Consider the following 17,146-nt stretch of genomic DNA (forward strand, 5'->3'; position numbering starts at 1 on the left):
CCAAAACTAATCTTAAAAAAATTACAAAACTGAAATAATTTCTTAAGAACTATCTAATGGTCTGTATACTGTGCTTTGTAACTAGATGTATGCTACTATTTGTAGGCCGTTTTGTTAATACAGGTGAAAATCAAGCCTCAAAACCAGACAATCAATTATGGGCTGCTTAGATGGGTGGATAAAGAGAATTTTTGCTGTTTTAAAAATTCAGCCAATGTATCTGCAAACACAGTTACAATGATCAATTTTATGTGGACATCAATGGGTGAAATACCCAGAAATTTGTAAATTTTTACTGAAAATTAAAGTCTAAAAAAAAAAAGTGAAATTAGGTATTCAAATTCCACATTTCTCTCTTGTTTTTGAGAAGAGAGCCCTGTGGTCAATACATTACACTACTGTCCTCAGTACTTTAATTAGTTCATGAACATCCTCAAGGTAACTTCAAGTAAAAACTTCATACTTTTTGTACCTTCAGGAAACATATTTAGGGTGGTAATTTAACCAGGGTGCTTCACATTTTGCTCTTTGTAAATGAACTTTGAAAATACACTTTTCAGACATTTAAGGGCAGAAAGTATTAGGACTGGTATCTTGAAGAAAATCACATCATGAATTTTACAGATGCCTGCATGTGAATTATTTAATTTCAGCCTTCAGCAAGTCAGCAGAGAGAACGTATAGTACATCTCTTCCGTGTGATACCTTGAACAGCCTAAAAGTAAATTTTTAACAAGGTCTGTGCTTAGTGTTCCTCTGTACAAATCAAATACTATGCTAGTTTTTTTAATAAGGTGACAACTCATAATTTTGCTTTATAGACTGCAATCTTACACAGAGAGCCTCAGTGTGCCCAGGTGGCCAAGAAGGCCAATGACATCCTGGCTTGTGCCAGCAAGGGTGGCCAGCAGGAGCAGGGCAGTGCTCTGTACTCAGCATCCTGTGCTCAGCTCTGGGCTCTCACTGCAAGAAAGGCATGGAGGTGCTGCAGTGAGTCCAGAGAAGGACAATGGAGCTGGAGAAAGAGGTGGGAGTAGGTCTCTTCTCCCCAGTAACAAGGGAAAGGATGAGAGCAAGTGGCCTCAAGTTGCACCAGGAGAGGTTTAGATTGAATATTAGGAAAAATTCCTTCACAGATGCAGTTGACATAAGTTGAAACAAGCTGCCCAAGGAAGCAGTGCAGGCACCAACCCTGGAAGCATTTAACAGACATGTAAATGCAGCACTTCAGGTCATGGTTTAGTGGTGGACTTGGCAGCCCTGGATTAACAGGAGGACTCAAAGCTTTTAAGAGTCTATTTCAACCTAAATGTTTCTGAGCTTCTTGGGCCTGGCACTCCATCTAACCTCACAGCACATCCCCCCAGGGAACCATTTGTTCATTCAGTGGTAGAGGTCTGAGACTTTACCTCCCTGGAGCAGTTCACAAAGGGGTCATGTGAGCACCATTACTTGAACCAGGGCACAAACAAGAGCCCTAACAATTATCTCAAAGCCCTAACAATTTATCTCAATGGCAGATGACTGCTGTGAGTTAGGTATGCCAGAGACCACATCCAAAAGCACCCTACACTGCTGAACACACTCTATCTATGAATCTGAATCACTGCTATGGAAAAAGCATTTGGGATGCAGACAGCTTTGCACTTACACAATAGCAGAGAGGTGCTTAGAATGATAGTTTAATACAGGTCCAGCTTCCTCCCCTACACTGGACCAGAGCCCTAGCTTTCTAAAGCATTAATTTGCAACAGACGACATTAGATAAAAGTTTTTCCTGGTAACTTCTCCATTGCTTCCTGTGCCAGCACAGAAACTTCTTAAATTCCAGGGTAAAGGAAACTAGATTAGTAGGCTCAAAATCCTCTCTTTCCTGTAGCAAGTTAAATAACTCACAAAATAAGCAAAGCGCAGCAGATGCAAATCCTTAGTATTTTCAATAAATCCTCTCAGTTAGCATTTTGTATTAAGAAACTGTGGTATTCTACATGATTATCTAAACAGGTATCTCACCTTAAACATGGGTCTCACATGCTCCAGGTGTGTTGCACTGGTAAAAGGGGCCTGAACATGGCTCACTGCCTCCATAAGAGCTTTAGCTGTTTTAGCCATTTGTTCCATTTCCAAGTTATACAGGAGTCTTCTCTGCTTCTCACTAGCAACACCTGCAAACACATTTTTTCTCTCATTTGTGCATCTTTAGCAATGGTGGCTTTAGGAATAAAATAATTTTACATTTTTCATTAAGTACAATATTTGGATTGTATTATTTTTCATTAAGTACAATATCTTTACTTTCTGAAAATATCACACTAGCCTTCTCATATTTATTTTACAGATGGATAAAATTTAACTTCAGGCAAACTTGTATTCAAAATGCAAACTATTTTTAAACCTTTACAGAATTTTCAGATTTGAAAAACAGAGATTTCTTCTCCATCACCTCAACTGACAGCATAAATATCACACCCACGAAGTTAAACTGAAGAGATATGTCATAGGAATCCATCAGCAGAGAAAATAACAATAAAAACAACCGCACATCCTTTTTCAGCGTGAGAACTACATTAAACCTTTTCATTTCTATAACAGAACCTCCATCTCATGAAGACAGTGAAATCTAAGTATCATGTAATAATCATCTTTTTAAAAGTGACAATAAAACATTATGTTAAGTGAATGAACGCTGAAAATGAGAGTATTTTTTTTTTCAGATGCAAATTTCCTGCAAGCAATCTGTTTGTAAGGCTAACCTAGGACTTAAATGATACAAATATGCTGTGAAAAAGTTAAAGCTTTCAATGTTCTCTGTAGAAAAGCTAGAATGAGTAACATCTCAATATTCACAATAGGCAAAACACAAAAGGCTTTTCTGTTATCTGAGAGAGGAAAAGATAATTAATAAGTGCACAAATTAGAGCCCTAAGAGCCAAATATTACAAAATATTTGAAGACAGATTGGTTATTGCAGGAAATCACAACAGTTACTTAAGAAAAAGAAGACACACAGAGTGTGTGTGTTCTGCTCTGTACCTATTGGCTACCATGTAACTTTACAGAGCCCTCAGATTTCCCTGTGCTGCTGCTCAACAGCAACACCTGCCTCCTCCATGGTCAATGCACTGGCTGCCAGGAATTCAGATGCAAAGGGAAGGGAAAAAAAGCAGTTGTATTTAATGCAGATTTGACGTTAGCATCATGCATTTATGCTAAAAAGAAAAGCATATGAAATTAGAAGCTAGGACTCACTGTGAGTTAAGTGAGTGGCATTTGCTTCATTCAACACCTGTTTTAAAAAGGAGAGCTTAATGAAACTGAAGAGCCAACCCTTGAAGAAAGCTAACAATGCCACTACTTACTTTGTTTACTGGATTTTGTGGGTATTGTTAATTCTTTTGTTTCTTTCATTGAAATCTTCTTTCCAGCTATTTCATTATAGATAGCAGACAAATATTCTTCAGGGAGATCTTTACTGTCATTGATACCTCTATTCATTTTAATATACTGCTCTTTTGTCATTTTATTCTTAACCTGAAATGCAGAAAGTAGCTGTAAATATCAACAAATGAGGCAAGCTTATAATTTACAATCTCCCTATAAAACTGCCCAGCCCACAAGAAGTTACCATCAGGGATAAACCTGCTGATTCAGAAGACTTTTTAAAGTATTCAACATATCCAAGACTACACTGTCAAATCTACAATATACGAAAAAGCCATGAGGACATTCTAACACTCAAACATTTGGTGGGATCCACAGATCAAATGTATGTCAAATGTGATGTACATTAAAAAAAAAGATAAGAAAAAAAAGCTTTTTCTTATCATACAGACCAAACTATCTATGATGCAGAAAGCTACCTGACAGAAAGGTCTAACCAAAAAACTGCAAAACCTGAACACCCATGAAACATAATACTGTTACTTAAAAAGATGCACTAATGTACACTACCTTACTTATTACACACATAGTGATGTTAAATTGGATATCAAGCTTTAACAACTACACTGTCACAATGCCTGAAAGTTACATGCCTATGAATTACACAGATATTTATTCCAGCAACATACCTGTGGACTGTGAAGATCTGTTGTCAACATGATAATTGAGTAAGCTAAAACATATGCAGTATCTGCACTAGCAAAAAGAGTTTGCCTGAAGGCAAAAAGGAGAGAAAGAATAGCAAATTTAATTTATTAGGATTTTTTACTAATCACTCAGCTTTCCAAAGTTCTGAAAAAGAAGTGTATCTTACCCTTGGTTACATTCTAAATATCTAGCAGCAAATTTCTCCATTAAGCGATCAATTTTTTGAGCTTCTCCGGGCAGACGAAATCCTTCTAGAAACATGCGCAGAGCTGAAACGAAATCCTTTCCCGAAAAGTCATGCTGGTCTACATATGCATACATCACTTCTTTGTTAAATTTGTCATTGTCTCCCAGGAACTCCCCAACCTGAGTCTAAAATAAGAGTAGAAAAGACAAACTAGTGCCTTTATATTTGAAAAATAAATACCAACTGTCAAGTTGTACAAAAAGAGGCGTGTATTGCAGTTAGCTGCTTCTCCTCCATTGTCTGAAGCAAAGTATTTTGGCAATATATTCAGTCATAATGCTCTTACATGCTCACGTGTATCTGCCTACATTCTTCCTTCTCTGCTTTTACTCATATGCCATTTGTTTGCTAGATGAATTCCACACGTGTACAAGACTAAGTTAGTATCACTAATGATTTTACTCTGCTGTAATGATGTTTGTAGTTAAGAAACTTATTACAGGAACGAAAAGCTCACTAAACTCAACTTTTTTCCCTAGAGTACTGATCTCAAACAGATGCAAGGGATGCTCAAATAAAAATAGCTGGTACTCAAAATACATCTGAGTTGATCACTGTCAACACAACACAGTACAATGAAGAAGATCATGCATTCAGAGAAAGATGCCTGGATGTGTAAACTGAGGTTAAAAAATGTTTTAATGTCTGATTCTAAGCATTACTACCAAAATTTGTGAATTCAGCTACAGTTGCAAACATGGGCACCAATGAGTGTGGCCTTTGTGCATAATGGTGAAAACTGCTGTTTCAGAAAGCTAATTAGGTTTCTCATGACAATATTAACATGAGACATTCCCACCCATATTGCAGGACCCTTCCACGTCCAGCAACAGCTGCTAGCTGTAAATAAAATCCAAGAGCTAATCTCAATTAACTAACTTTCCTCTGGGGGCAGAAAAAAGTGCTTTAATGTTGTTGCACCACATTATTATTTTCACCATCTCTGAAGGACAGATACTTCTGGCAGTTCCTTACTAAAGTATATAGGATTTACTAAGTTGCTTCAAGCTATACTAGCAACTAAGTCCAAGTTTTGAGTCAGCTCAAGCAGGTCAGTCTCTTGCTTTACAGGATGCTGAACCACAGGATGCATAGAGCACAGGGTAGAGCTCTACTGCACCCTCCAACTCAGATTCCTTGAACTTACAAATTTTAGAAGAGAAAAAGAAAGGTTTCTTTTTCTTCATTCCTCAATAACGTGATACACACTCTGAACACTATCAGCTGATTTGCAATTAGTAAAAACACATCAGTATAAGCACAGACAACCATCAGGAAAACAGTTTCCTTACTGAATCTAATCTTTCCTCTTGATGCAAGAATTGAGCAATGTCTTCAGGAGTAGTGCCAAGCATTCCCTGTTCTTGCAAGTACTGAATCCCCCTCTTTGGTTTCTTGTTGAATCTGTACAATGACAAGCAAGACGAAATGAGAGTTAATCCTTTTACTAATGCAAAATGTTGTACCAGCCTAAGTAAAGAAATTCAGAAATTTCAGATAAGATGCTGAAAAATCTACATATTATGTATTTTTCCTTTATCAAACTGCACATTAGAGAGGAATGAGCTATTTCCCTTTACTCTGGCACTCATAAATAAAAAAAAATATTCCACAAAGACAGCAAAATCTTGAAAAGAACAATTATGCTGTTGATTTTTATCTTAATCTGTATGAAACAATCAACAAAACCATTAGTTGCCTGTAAAAATGGAAACATACAAAACATAGAACCAGGAAACTGAAAGAAACTGAAGCCCTGAAGGGCTAAGGCATATTTGTGCAGGGTCCCAGAACTGAGTGACAGGAAACTTTCATTTTTGCACAAAACTGACCTCACTGAGGAGATTAAGGTGATAAAGATAAAATCACATGGAAGATTCACATCAGACTTCACTGAGAAATTACACTATCCTCCAGTTCTAATTATGACAAGTTAATTAATCATAAGGACTCATCAGCATAAGCATACAGGAATTTTCACCAGTAACATGTACATTAAAATGGGTCACATTCAAACGATCACGAGTTCAATGTTCTTTTTATCCAAATATAAAAACCTTATTTTTAAACAAGCAGGTCTAAAAGAAGACCTGGAGAAAAAAAGAACAAACATTCAGAGTACTCATCTTCTAGCTGTGAGGAATTAGGTTAACACAAAACACTGTTGACAGGCTCCAAAGGGGACACCATTCAGCACTCTTTCACCAGAGGAAGTGCTGTTACATCCAGAGTTTTTTTCCTAACACAAGATGAGTATCTATGAGGAGAAGGAAGAAAAACCCAGGAATCTTCATGGCTCCAAAAGAATCCACCCTCCCATGGGTGATAAAAGGGCACTCACAAGTCAATTCCTTGTTCTATTATTTCCTTTTGCTGCTTTAGGACTTCAAACTGCTCTGGGTTGTCAGTGCCAGACATCTGTGTGCTGTAACTGCCAATTCCTGATGAAGCAGTAGAATCCAAAGAATTTAAGCTTCCATATCTGTTAATTGTCTCAGGGTGTTTGGTTTCACTGCTGTCCTGTTCTGTGGGCTTTTCTTGGCCTAGAAAGTGGAAAGGGTTACATATATCCAAAACACATACAGCGAAAAAAAATAAAAATCACTACAACTTATCAAGGAGAATTCTGTCAGTTCATCACATACTGAAATTTAAATCTTAAATTAAAACTATAATTTCAGGCACTTGGGAAAAAAACACCTCAGAAAACCAACTACAGCTTTTTTATTTTATTTTCAAATCCAGTGTCTCTTTTAACCTGGAGCAACTATTCTAAGGTTTAGAAACACAGTGTCTGAAAGAATTCAGGCATGCCAAAGAGCTGGTGCTCTCAGTTCACAAAGACAGTCATGCTAACCACTCCTACAAAGTTTACTACTTCACCTACCAACTTTAAATGCTTAATCTGAAAATTCTGGCATAACTTTAGGTTGGATGAACACAAGATTAAAACAAGCAACTATTTAGTTACTTCATGGCTTACAACATTCAAACTTCTACAACTATATAACGTATATGTAAGTATTCAGTAAATAGGTAATTTTTAAAATAACCAGTAAATAAATAAAAAAATGCTCTCTCTCTATTCAGCTTGCTTTAGCAGTTATTTAATCAATATGAAATTAGACATAAATTAGGGGAGCTTCAAAGAAAGTTTTGCGGCACTTTTAAAATCAGAAATACAGAGAAAAACAGGATTTAGACATTTTTCAGTCCAGTAGCATTCCAGGAATTAATACAACTAAGAAAAGACAACTAAGACAACTTGTTTAAATGACACCAAACTTATCAATATTCCTACCAAAGGAAAAATAGTCTGGACATTAACAGCATCAGAATACTGGAAGAATACACTGAAGTCTTGTAGCATCTCATTACTGAAGGCAGAAGAAAACACATCATATGTCTTACCAAGGGTTGTCTGGGAATTGGGATTTACATATTGATCCTTACTCCACTCCACCATGCATTTCAAGATCGATACTAAGCATTCCAATCCTTTTTTCCTCAAACTTAATTCCTAGAAAAGATTTCATAAACAATTAGTGGACTGGAGAGTTTAGTCTCAAGCTATCAGGCCAAGAAACATGAAACTTCATGAAGTTTGGTGCAACTTTTACCTGAATGTTGGACATGCCAAGTTCTTGACTACCCCTTCCTTGAGCAATCTTTGATAAGTCATTAACCAGCCTTTCAAATATATTTGCTGCATTTAAGTCACAATCATAGTTCACGTAGATGTCCACCACACTCTGAGCATCTATAAATAAAGGATATTGTCAACCTTGGAACAAAACTAGGTAATTTAATGAAAGGCAGATATAGTTTTATTCTTTGGGATAAAAAACAAAAACTAGAAAACAACAGTCCTTCATACCTGCACATATCCTTGTCAGTGTTTGTATAACCATCCACTTATGATCAAATGAGCTAGTAGAAGTTTCCAAGATATATAGGAAAATTTCTTTGAAGAAAACCTAAAAAATATTCCAGGTAGAGGATGAAAAAAAGTCCATTAAAAAACAGTGACTAACTTTGATGATCAAAATTCCAATATAATTCTGAAAGCAGCACTTCAGAAGTACAGAAAATAATGAAAAGTCAAAAAAAAAAAAAGGAGGAAAGGAAGAAATAAAGCCTACAATTGATACATGCAAATTAGGAATTTGAATTATTTACTTAAGTGCTTCTGCAGTGCTGCTCAGGTTTATTTTCTAAGCATTCAAAAGCAGAAGAATTTGGAATAATGTCAGATCCTGAAGGACAATTCAGCCTAAGAAGAAGCCTAAACTGCTGTTAAGAGTTTCTTTGTGATTTTGAAAGAAGAGGTACTATTACTTCATGACAAAAATACTTTATCTGCAAGATGATGAGATTATGACACAAACATGACAAACAGCTATTTATGCAAATTTGAAGTATTGGACCTTCATTAGAAGGGAAACGCCTTGACACGGAAGAATCACTCTACAATGTTAGATTATTACTGGAAGAAAGCTGCTGGTCAGGTACAGCATGCAGCACCTCCATTAAAAGGAAAGCTACTCTTCACTAGGATACTGATAAGTTTGCCCCGAAACCATTTTAGCATAGGTGCTGTTGTTTGGAACAGAAACTATTTTATCCCCTATCAATTAGCTCCTCACCAGACTCATCAGCACCATAGGCTGACTAATTCAGCCAAGCTTGCTTAGCAGCTGAACTAAAGCTTCTTCTTGCTTCTTCCCTGGGTAGCAGCAACTGCTGTAACAGCACCTGAACTCAAAAGTGAACAGGGCATTACATCACCGTTCTGTACTTCTGAGAGCCCAGCTCTTCACAGCCACCTGTGGATCCAAATCCACAACACACAGTTTTACTGGACAACTGCTGAGAGTCTCAAGCATTCAACTTCTCCAATAGCATCACACAAATATCCAAATATTTAACTACCCTCGTTTTAGCACTGACTGTTCCTTCATAGCACAGATTTTTTACAGAGATTTTTATGCTATGAGCCAGGTAGAGAAAAACATAAGGCTGTTTCCACTTTAAGTCAAACATCTGGGGAAAAACAGCAATACTGATTTTTAGGCAACTTTGGTGGTAAGCTACTTCCTCAAGCAAAATGTTCTAAAAATAGTTATATTTTACTAATCTCTTTAGAGAAATAGAGGCACACAGCACAATGTCAGCTAACTGTCTTAATAAGGAAAGCACCCCTATGAAACCTAAGGAGTTCAACACATAACAATGCCAAGACTTGCACGCGCTTAAACATACTTAAGCATACGAGACTGATTTTAGCCACAACTTCATGTAATCAGAGAAAGACAAAAATTTAATACATGTCATGCCGTGAGTAACCCTCAGTTACACATTTGGTGTTTCCTGACTTTTACTGAAAGGCACTGATTTTATATTTCTCTGGAACTAGCAAAACTGTTTTTTTTTTCTGGTAGAAAATTTAAAAAAGAAGTCACTGATGAAGCAGAGAAAAGGTTTCAGGGGCAAAAACTAAACCCAAATCTAAGCTAGAAGAGAAAATGGCTGGAAGCACTGCATACTATCAAGGCACTTCAGATCTTTATGCCTCTGAGACCAAGACAACTTCTTGCTTCTGGTGTCACCTTTGGAAAAGTATATCCTGGAATAAAGAACTTCTCAAAACCATAGTTACGGTTTACATTTCAGCTACTTAAAAATGCTGTTTATCAGTTTATAACTTATGGCAATTCACATCACAGAGCTGAGACTTTGTTCCTAACATACTGGAAAAGTAAACCAGAAATTATTTATTATGTTTGGTCAACTGAAGTATGAGTTTTAAGGTATTCAGTTAGGAAAGGGTGGTAATGGTAAGCACAGCTAAATGACACCCCAACTCCTCTGATATCTAGGATTTGATTTGCTGCAAATGTATTCATTAACCCCTTCAGAATTACTGTTACAATACAATTAAGGTACAAATCAAACTATTTTACTGTCAGAAGGCAGTGTTACCTAAATATTTAAGTCAAAAGGCCATGGGAGGGTGACTTTCAACAGAATCTGAAACTTTTCTTTTCAAACACGCCAGAAAGTTCTTACACAGATGAAAAATGCAGCCTCAATCCCAAAATATATAGATTTTGCATATTGTAAATCAGAGCATATGGCTCTCCTTACAGCTTCAAGACACAAACTGCATGTGAAGTTATCTACATTTCTACCCACATCTTCAGAATAACCTTTAGGATCAGTAGCTGAAAGAAGAATTCTTAGCTTATAATCAGGAAAAAGAAAGGAGTTTCTAGAAACTGCTGTACCATGTACTTTGTAAAAAATGGGTACTTCAGCAGTATCAAATTTTTGGGTTTGCTATTCACAAGGAGGAAACGTAGCCCTGATATGTGGTGATGGCCTTTAGCATACTCTAGAACCTGCTACATTAGTACAGAGCATCCTATAACCAGTTTGCCTCCTATGTCTTCATTTTCTGTTAGGGATTTGTGAAAGGCTGGCAGTGATGGAAACCTATCAAATTTTTGTCAGGAAAGCCGACTGCAGTGTGTTCTCCACCCACATGCTGACTTGTAAGCTCTCTGAACACAGCAAGTCCAACACTTTCTGGGAGGCAGGCTGTGGGACTGAGAACAGCTCCACCCAGTCTGTCTGATGTGCCAAGCCCTGCACACACACCACAGTCTTGCTGAGCACACAGCTGGCCTTGAAGCTTTTCAAAATGCATCATATTTTCAAAGCACATTCAATCATTTCTATCCAATCTATGCTCAACCATACATTGTAAATCTTACTGGTTTTCCCCCACAGAAGTCTCAAAATAACCTGGTAAGTGATCTCAGCACAATACTTTTCTGACATGCTACTGTCAAAACGAGGTCCTTCCTCCAAAGCTGCCGTAACACATCGACTTATCCAATGACATTCACAGATGAAGTGAATTCCCTGAATTCAAGGTCCTTGTAACAGCAAGATTTATCAACATTTCCAAGCATCTCTTCACATACTTAAGCTCCACATGGATGGGGCAATCTGTCAGCTTCAGTATTCACACCTGAATCTCCAGACAAAAAATTACTAAAATAAACAGCAGGGACACAATGCACAGAGCACTGCTTTATTCAGCACAGAATTAAGATCTTTAACACATGTGACACCACAAGAGGATACCCTGTGGTTGAACAGAGTTGTTTTGAGGAGCTGCTTGTACCTCATGCACAAAGAGCTGATCTCAAGAACAAACCCTCCACATACAGAATTATAGAATATTTCGAACTGGGTGGGATCTGCAACAATCATTGAGTCCGACTCTTAAGGGAATGGCCTCTATGGGGATACATATTTCTTTGCCCTATACTTAGAACTGATTCACTGAAAATCCACAATGCCTAGCAGGACTCAGAATTTACTGCAAAGAATATGGACTTCTCTCCATCTATAGTCCAAGGAGTTAAACAGTGTGCACACATTTAGAGGAAATGAGATCTTATTCAGGACATATATTGACAGAGGCCCTGATAAGCAAAGGGAAGTGGCTATAATGATGGAATAGCTGGGACTTGCCCAGAGAAAGAAATCTGTTCAAGGGATCGCAAAGAAAATCCACAATGCTCTTCATGGCCTTAGATTTTATTCCAAAGATCTTTTGCAAAACCATGTATTACACAGTCTTTTCCTCAGTGTTTTCATTTTCCGAATTTATAATATGCAGAGCTGGGCTAAGCTTTCTTAATCACAATATTGAACATTGGTTGAACTTAGCCACAAACCTACTCAATTCTGAGTTTCAGCAACACTCTGCAATAGTACCATGCCACACCCAACAGCAAACTTCAAAATAAGGAAAATCTGGCAAGTCTTACACAAAAGTTGTGAGTCACAAAGGAAAACAAATTTATTTAAGCAACACCAAGCTACACAAATATAAACATATGTTCACTTAACACCTCCCACACATTTAATTATAAATTAATGTAACATACCTCAATCTGCATCTTTAAATGAGTCTTAAAGTTTGACAGGAGGGTAAGAAATATGGAAAGTGAAAGTTCAAAAACTTCTGGAACTGATGAGACTCCATTTTTTGACAGTGCAACACAGAGGTACTGCTTTATAGCATTAATGAACATCTCATTTGTCCTGAAGACTGGTCCTGCATTTTGCAGAATGGACAGAAGCAACTGCAATGAAAGAATCTTTGATCGCAGTTCATGAGATCTAGAACAAAACAACACAGCACATCAGCCTAGTGTAAGACATAAAAAATAAAAAAACATTCTCTTGAAAAGTCAGTACAAATCACACTGATGCAAGTGGAATGTTAATGAGAGAAACTCAAATTTGACACAACCAGTTGCAGAAAGGGTCATAAAAAGATGTTTGGTCTTTTTTTGTTAAATTGTTCATTTTTCAACCAAGAATGCAGGCAAGACCTTTTCCAGAAAAGGAAAAATTATATTGAACCACTCTCTCTTCTGCACCACAGAACAGCAGGACCAAGAGGCAATGCTGCCTTTTTAGCCAGAGGATGAAGGACCATTCTTTCCTGTAAACACAGCTTTGGAAGATCCCATCTAAAATCCAGCCCATCTACCAAACCCTGTAGTAAAAGGTGGAAATTCCTTCTCCTCCCCTATTTCCACCAGCATGGAAAGAGAGTTGAAGGACTATAAACACAATACTTCCTGCCAACACTGACATCTCTTTGCTCAAATACAGCACTTCTCAGTCACTGGGCCCATCCCACTCTGAGAGCAGGTAAAACACAAAATGTGCCTCTCTGAAGCATGGCATCACCAAGTCAGGCAAGGGCAGTGTTGCCAAGTACTCCACAATAACATTCTTACAGACTCGTGTAAACTAGAATTCATGTCAGAAACAAGGCTACTATTTCTCTCTACAAATCCCAGAACAACAAACACAACAAAACAGCCAAAAACCTCTGAAACCACATGAAAAAAGCATAAAGGAAATCTGCAACTCTTATACTCCAATGCAATAAATAACATTCCAGGTGAAACCATTCTCTCCCGAGACTCCTGATGCTCCTTCCCACTCCTGATCATTTCAAAAAAAGGCTCTATCTCTTCTGAAGAGTAGGTACAGACACAATTGGCTTTCCAACAGGACAGTCCCCAGCTTTCATTAAACAGCTACCCCTGACAGAGGACAGTTATGAAACACAGGGAACAATGACAGGAAACTTTTCATGCAGTACAGCCCAGACACAGTACGGCGTGCTTCAAGTCAATCTGTGACACACAGAGTAGCTGGATATTTGCTATATATTGCAAATATAAAAGCTTAATTAAACAAAAAAAAAAAAGTAATTCCAGTCTAGCTAAAACAAAAAAAGCCAATTAGTATCAAGTATGTTGCAAATAAATAAACTCAATGATTTCTGCCCAACAAAGTCAGATAGGGAAATCAATCTGCAAACATTTCAAACTCAAAATATAATTCCATCAGCAGACTTTTCTTCTGAAGATGCTTTTGAGAAGAAAAGAGCCAGTCAAACTGAGTGAGGAACTTGTCACTCATATTTCTCCTAATGGGCTACAGGTCAAAGTCAATCCAAAACTGCTCTCTGTAAGAGTTCTTCAAGAAATACTTGATGCTGGCACTGCATGGACACTGCCATAACAATCTATTTTGATGCAAAAGGCTTGGTTTTGTATCATATGGTACCAGATGTGCAGATAGCACATGACCAGATTATACTTTGCTATGGAATATAAGATTTTAAATATGAGGAGAATTTCAGTCATAAGTAAAATATTAAATATTGCCTACTTCCAGCAAGTGACAGCTCCCACCTGAAATCCTGGACACACTGACCTTAAAAATTTTGTATGATGTGTAAAGCCCACTTAACTTAGAACAGGTTTAAGGTAAAAACAAAAACCAGCAAGCAAACTTTTGAGCTGTATTTCACCCCTATCTTATTTTATTCCAGAAAAAAAGAAAACAAAGACATTAACCAGGTTCCCAGAAAGCAAAATGCTGATCTTAAGTCCCAGACTTGTGATTTTAAGCTAAAGCTTCAAGTTCAGTTACCTAAAATGTAAAAATAGTTTCATTAGAGACTTCGTAACAAATTTCATTGAAAGTAAGATTTTTTAAGAGGCAGATAAGACTCTTGAAATGCCACAGATATCCTATGCCTCCACTTCCAATTACAGCATGTTTGTAATAGTTCAAAAGCCAACAATGCCTCAGAACCATTGATAAATTCTAGGCACTTCTCCAAATATGGCATATCTTCAAATGTATTTGCAGTGAATTTTGGTTGCCCTAAATGCCTTTTTCTCCAATTTGTTTTTGTATGAAGAGTTTTGCCAGTCCTAATAGGAATGTCAAGGACTCCATGGATTCAGATGAGATTCTCCAAGTGCCTCAATAGCTATTACTGCTCTTGCAAGGCAGTTAATCCACTAAAACCTTTAATAAATGGGCTGATTTAGACTCAAGAGTACTAACCAAAACCACAGGATTTTCAAGGCATTTCCTGGAAGACAATTCTCAGCAATAGTGAGGAAAAATCCTCATGCTCCAGTCTTCATTCTCTAATGTCCTGACTTTTCAAAGTACATTGCTAGATGATTTTAAAAAGTTCCTAGATTAAATCTTCAAACCCTTTTGACTACATCCTATCTTTTCAACTTATTAAATCCACATCACTGATGTAACTAAATTGTCTTAAAGTTACCTCCTTTAAAAGCTAGACTCAGAACAGTAAAACTGATTTTAATTTGAAGAATACCAGGCCTTTCACTGTCATTTGAAATCGTATTATAGTTTCAATTTGAGCTCTTAACACTCCTTAGAACAAAAAAACACTCCTCTTGAAAATTATCAGCAACTGTTCCTAATGTGTAGATCAAATGTATATAAATTATATGCATATAAATCCAAGATCAGAAAGCAAACCTTTCTGCTGACACTCAGAATTTAATACTGGCGCCCATCTACAGAGGAGATTCTGTATCTGCTTTAAAACCAACAGTTCTATAAATGAAACTGAAGACATGGTATCTTCAGTCAGAAGAAACAGCCAAATAAAATCTTTGCTATCAAACATTTCTGTTTTGATTAAGTAGGCTGACAGAAGTGTCCGACCTGAACAAAAGCATGAAACACTTCTTCATGAATTTATCATAACCAGTTATCAGCTGCAGGTGAGGAGTTGATATTAAGTAGAGCTGAGGATGTGTACTGGATACACAAATGTGCTGGTTTCAGCTGGGGTAGAGTTAATTTTCTTCCCAGTGGTCAGCACAGACCTGTATTTTGGATGGAGAGCACTATGCAAGAGATAAAAGAAATTCTGGGGCACAACCAGCAATGGTTACAAACCTAGAAGGTACCAAAAGCAGAGTAGTGTGAGCAAGACCAGAAATACCTGATAATCTTCTATACAAACTCTTTTCAAAGCATTATAAACAGCAACTAGGAAGAACGTGTTCTACTTATAAAAGGACAGGTGTTAAGAAACTTCTGAAGAAGTATACAAAAGATGCATTAAAACAAAGTACTTTTCCAAAGCTTCTACGTTCTTTTCACCATACTGTTAGTTTCTCGTTAACAGGACTCACAAAAATATTTATATAATTTATTTTTATTGTTAGATTCATTAGGAAAACTTTTAAATTCTACTTACTTTGGATCTGGTGGTCCATCTGACAGGGGCTTCATAGAGAGTTTACACAGTGACCTGAATACAAGGAAGGCATCCTTTTGTAAAATGTGGGAAAACTTAGCACCAGGGGTAGGTCCTGAAGAATTTCCAGATTCCTAAGGAAGTTAACATATTTCAGTATACCATTTTGCATTAGCAGGGCATGCAGGGAAATCCCCACCTCTGAGCAATAAAAGGTTAATATATTATACAATTATAACCAACTCACTTTAGCTATATGGTCTCAAGATCAAAAAACAGAAACATTCTACAGTCCAACTGAAATAAAAATCACTCCTGAAAATGTCCTACTCAGTAAGAAGTCAGAATTAATTAAAGAGCATCATGAAATTAGGTAGGTCAAGTTTAAGTAGGGTAATTTGCAGTGAATTGCTGCCAGGCTCTTTCAGTAGATAGTTTAAACTAGTTTAAAAAGACCCAAACACCAGACATTTTAATAGATTATGAATAGTTACTTGTCTGCTGCCAGATACATTTGATAAATGTCTATGGTACAATAAACACCCCTATTACTAATTTCTTGCAATTCCATATTATTGTTCCATACATAGGTAACATGTTTAATGTTAAGTCTTCTATTTGTAAGGCTACATGACTGTAACTTTTTGAACTTTAAAATGATTATTCTCAAACCTAATTACTCAGTACACTCTGACAGCAAATATTCTTGGTCAGCTGACAAGTGTACACATATCTCATACAAGAGAGGGAGTATATTTTCACACCTATTTTGTTAATGAAAATCAAATCCTCTCAGACATGAAACTCTTAATCTGAAATCACTGCATTAAGATCATGCCATCAGCTTGAAATTTCTATTTCTTGTTTGAAAAGAGCACACTAAAATTACACAGGCATGTGTATAATTGGCAGTATGTTTCACTATGTATATTGAATACTAGTTTTACAGTTTCTCAGAAGCACTTCACAAAACAGGAAAATGAGATTTCTTGAACAGTAACTCCATGGGACAACGAAAAACATGCTGGGATAAAAAAGACATCACATGCAAAATTTATTCCAAAAAATTTCATTTAAGTAATGCATTGAAGTAAAGCAACATGACTTAATTCTTGAAATTCATCTCAGTAACCTATTTTATGGAATTATACTAATCACTCTGCACAAGC

The 17,146-nt window shown here is 36.8% G+C and overlaps 1 protein-coding gene across 1 annotated transcript in view; it reads right to left on the reverse strand.

Annotated features, from left to right (window-relative positions):
* ARFGEF1 (ADP ribosylation factor guanine nucleotide exchange factor 1) overlaps positions 1 to 17,146 on the reverse strand; it is an 84,102-nt gene that overhangs the window by 26,439 nt on the left and 40,517 nt on the right. The window contains exons 9-19 of the mRNA XM_058018878.1: positions 15,978 to 16,111; positions 12,301 to 12,535; positions 8,214 to 8,313; positions 7,957 to 8,096; positions 7,748 to 7,856; positions 6,678 to 6,879; positions 5,629 to 5,740; positions 4,256 to 4,461; positions 4,071 to 4,155; positions 3,360 to 3,531; positions 2,014 to 2,165 (exon numbers count right to left, since the gene is read on the reverse strand). Of these exons, the coding sequence (XP_057874861.1) occupies positions 2,014 to 2,165; positions 3,360 to 3,531; positions 4,071 to 4,155; positions 4,256 to 4,461; positions 5,629 to 5,740; positions 6,678 to 6,879; positions 7,748 to 7,856; positions 7,957 to 8,096; positions 8,214 to 8,313; positions 12,301 to 12,535; positions 15,978 to 16,111 (1,647 nt within the window). The remainder of the gene's footprint in view (positions 1 to 2,013; positions 2,166 to 3,359; positions 3,532 to 4,070; positions 4,156 to 4,255; positions 4,462 to 5,628; positions 5,741 to 6,677; positions 6,880 to 7,747; positions 7,857 to 7,956; positions 8,097 to 8,213; positions 8,314 to 12,300; positions 12,536 to 15,977; positions 16,112 to 17,146) is intronic.

This window comes from Melospiza georgiana, chromosome 1 (genome assembly GCF_028018845.1).
Source record: "Melospiza georgiana isolate bMelGeo1 chromosome 1, bMelGeo1.pri, whole genome shotgun sequence".
Taxonomy (NCBI): Eukaryota; Metazoa; Chordata; class Aves; order Passeriformes; family Passerellidae; genus Melospiza; species Melospiza georgiana.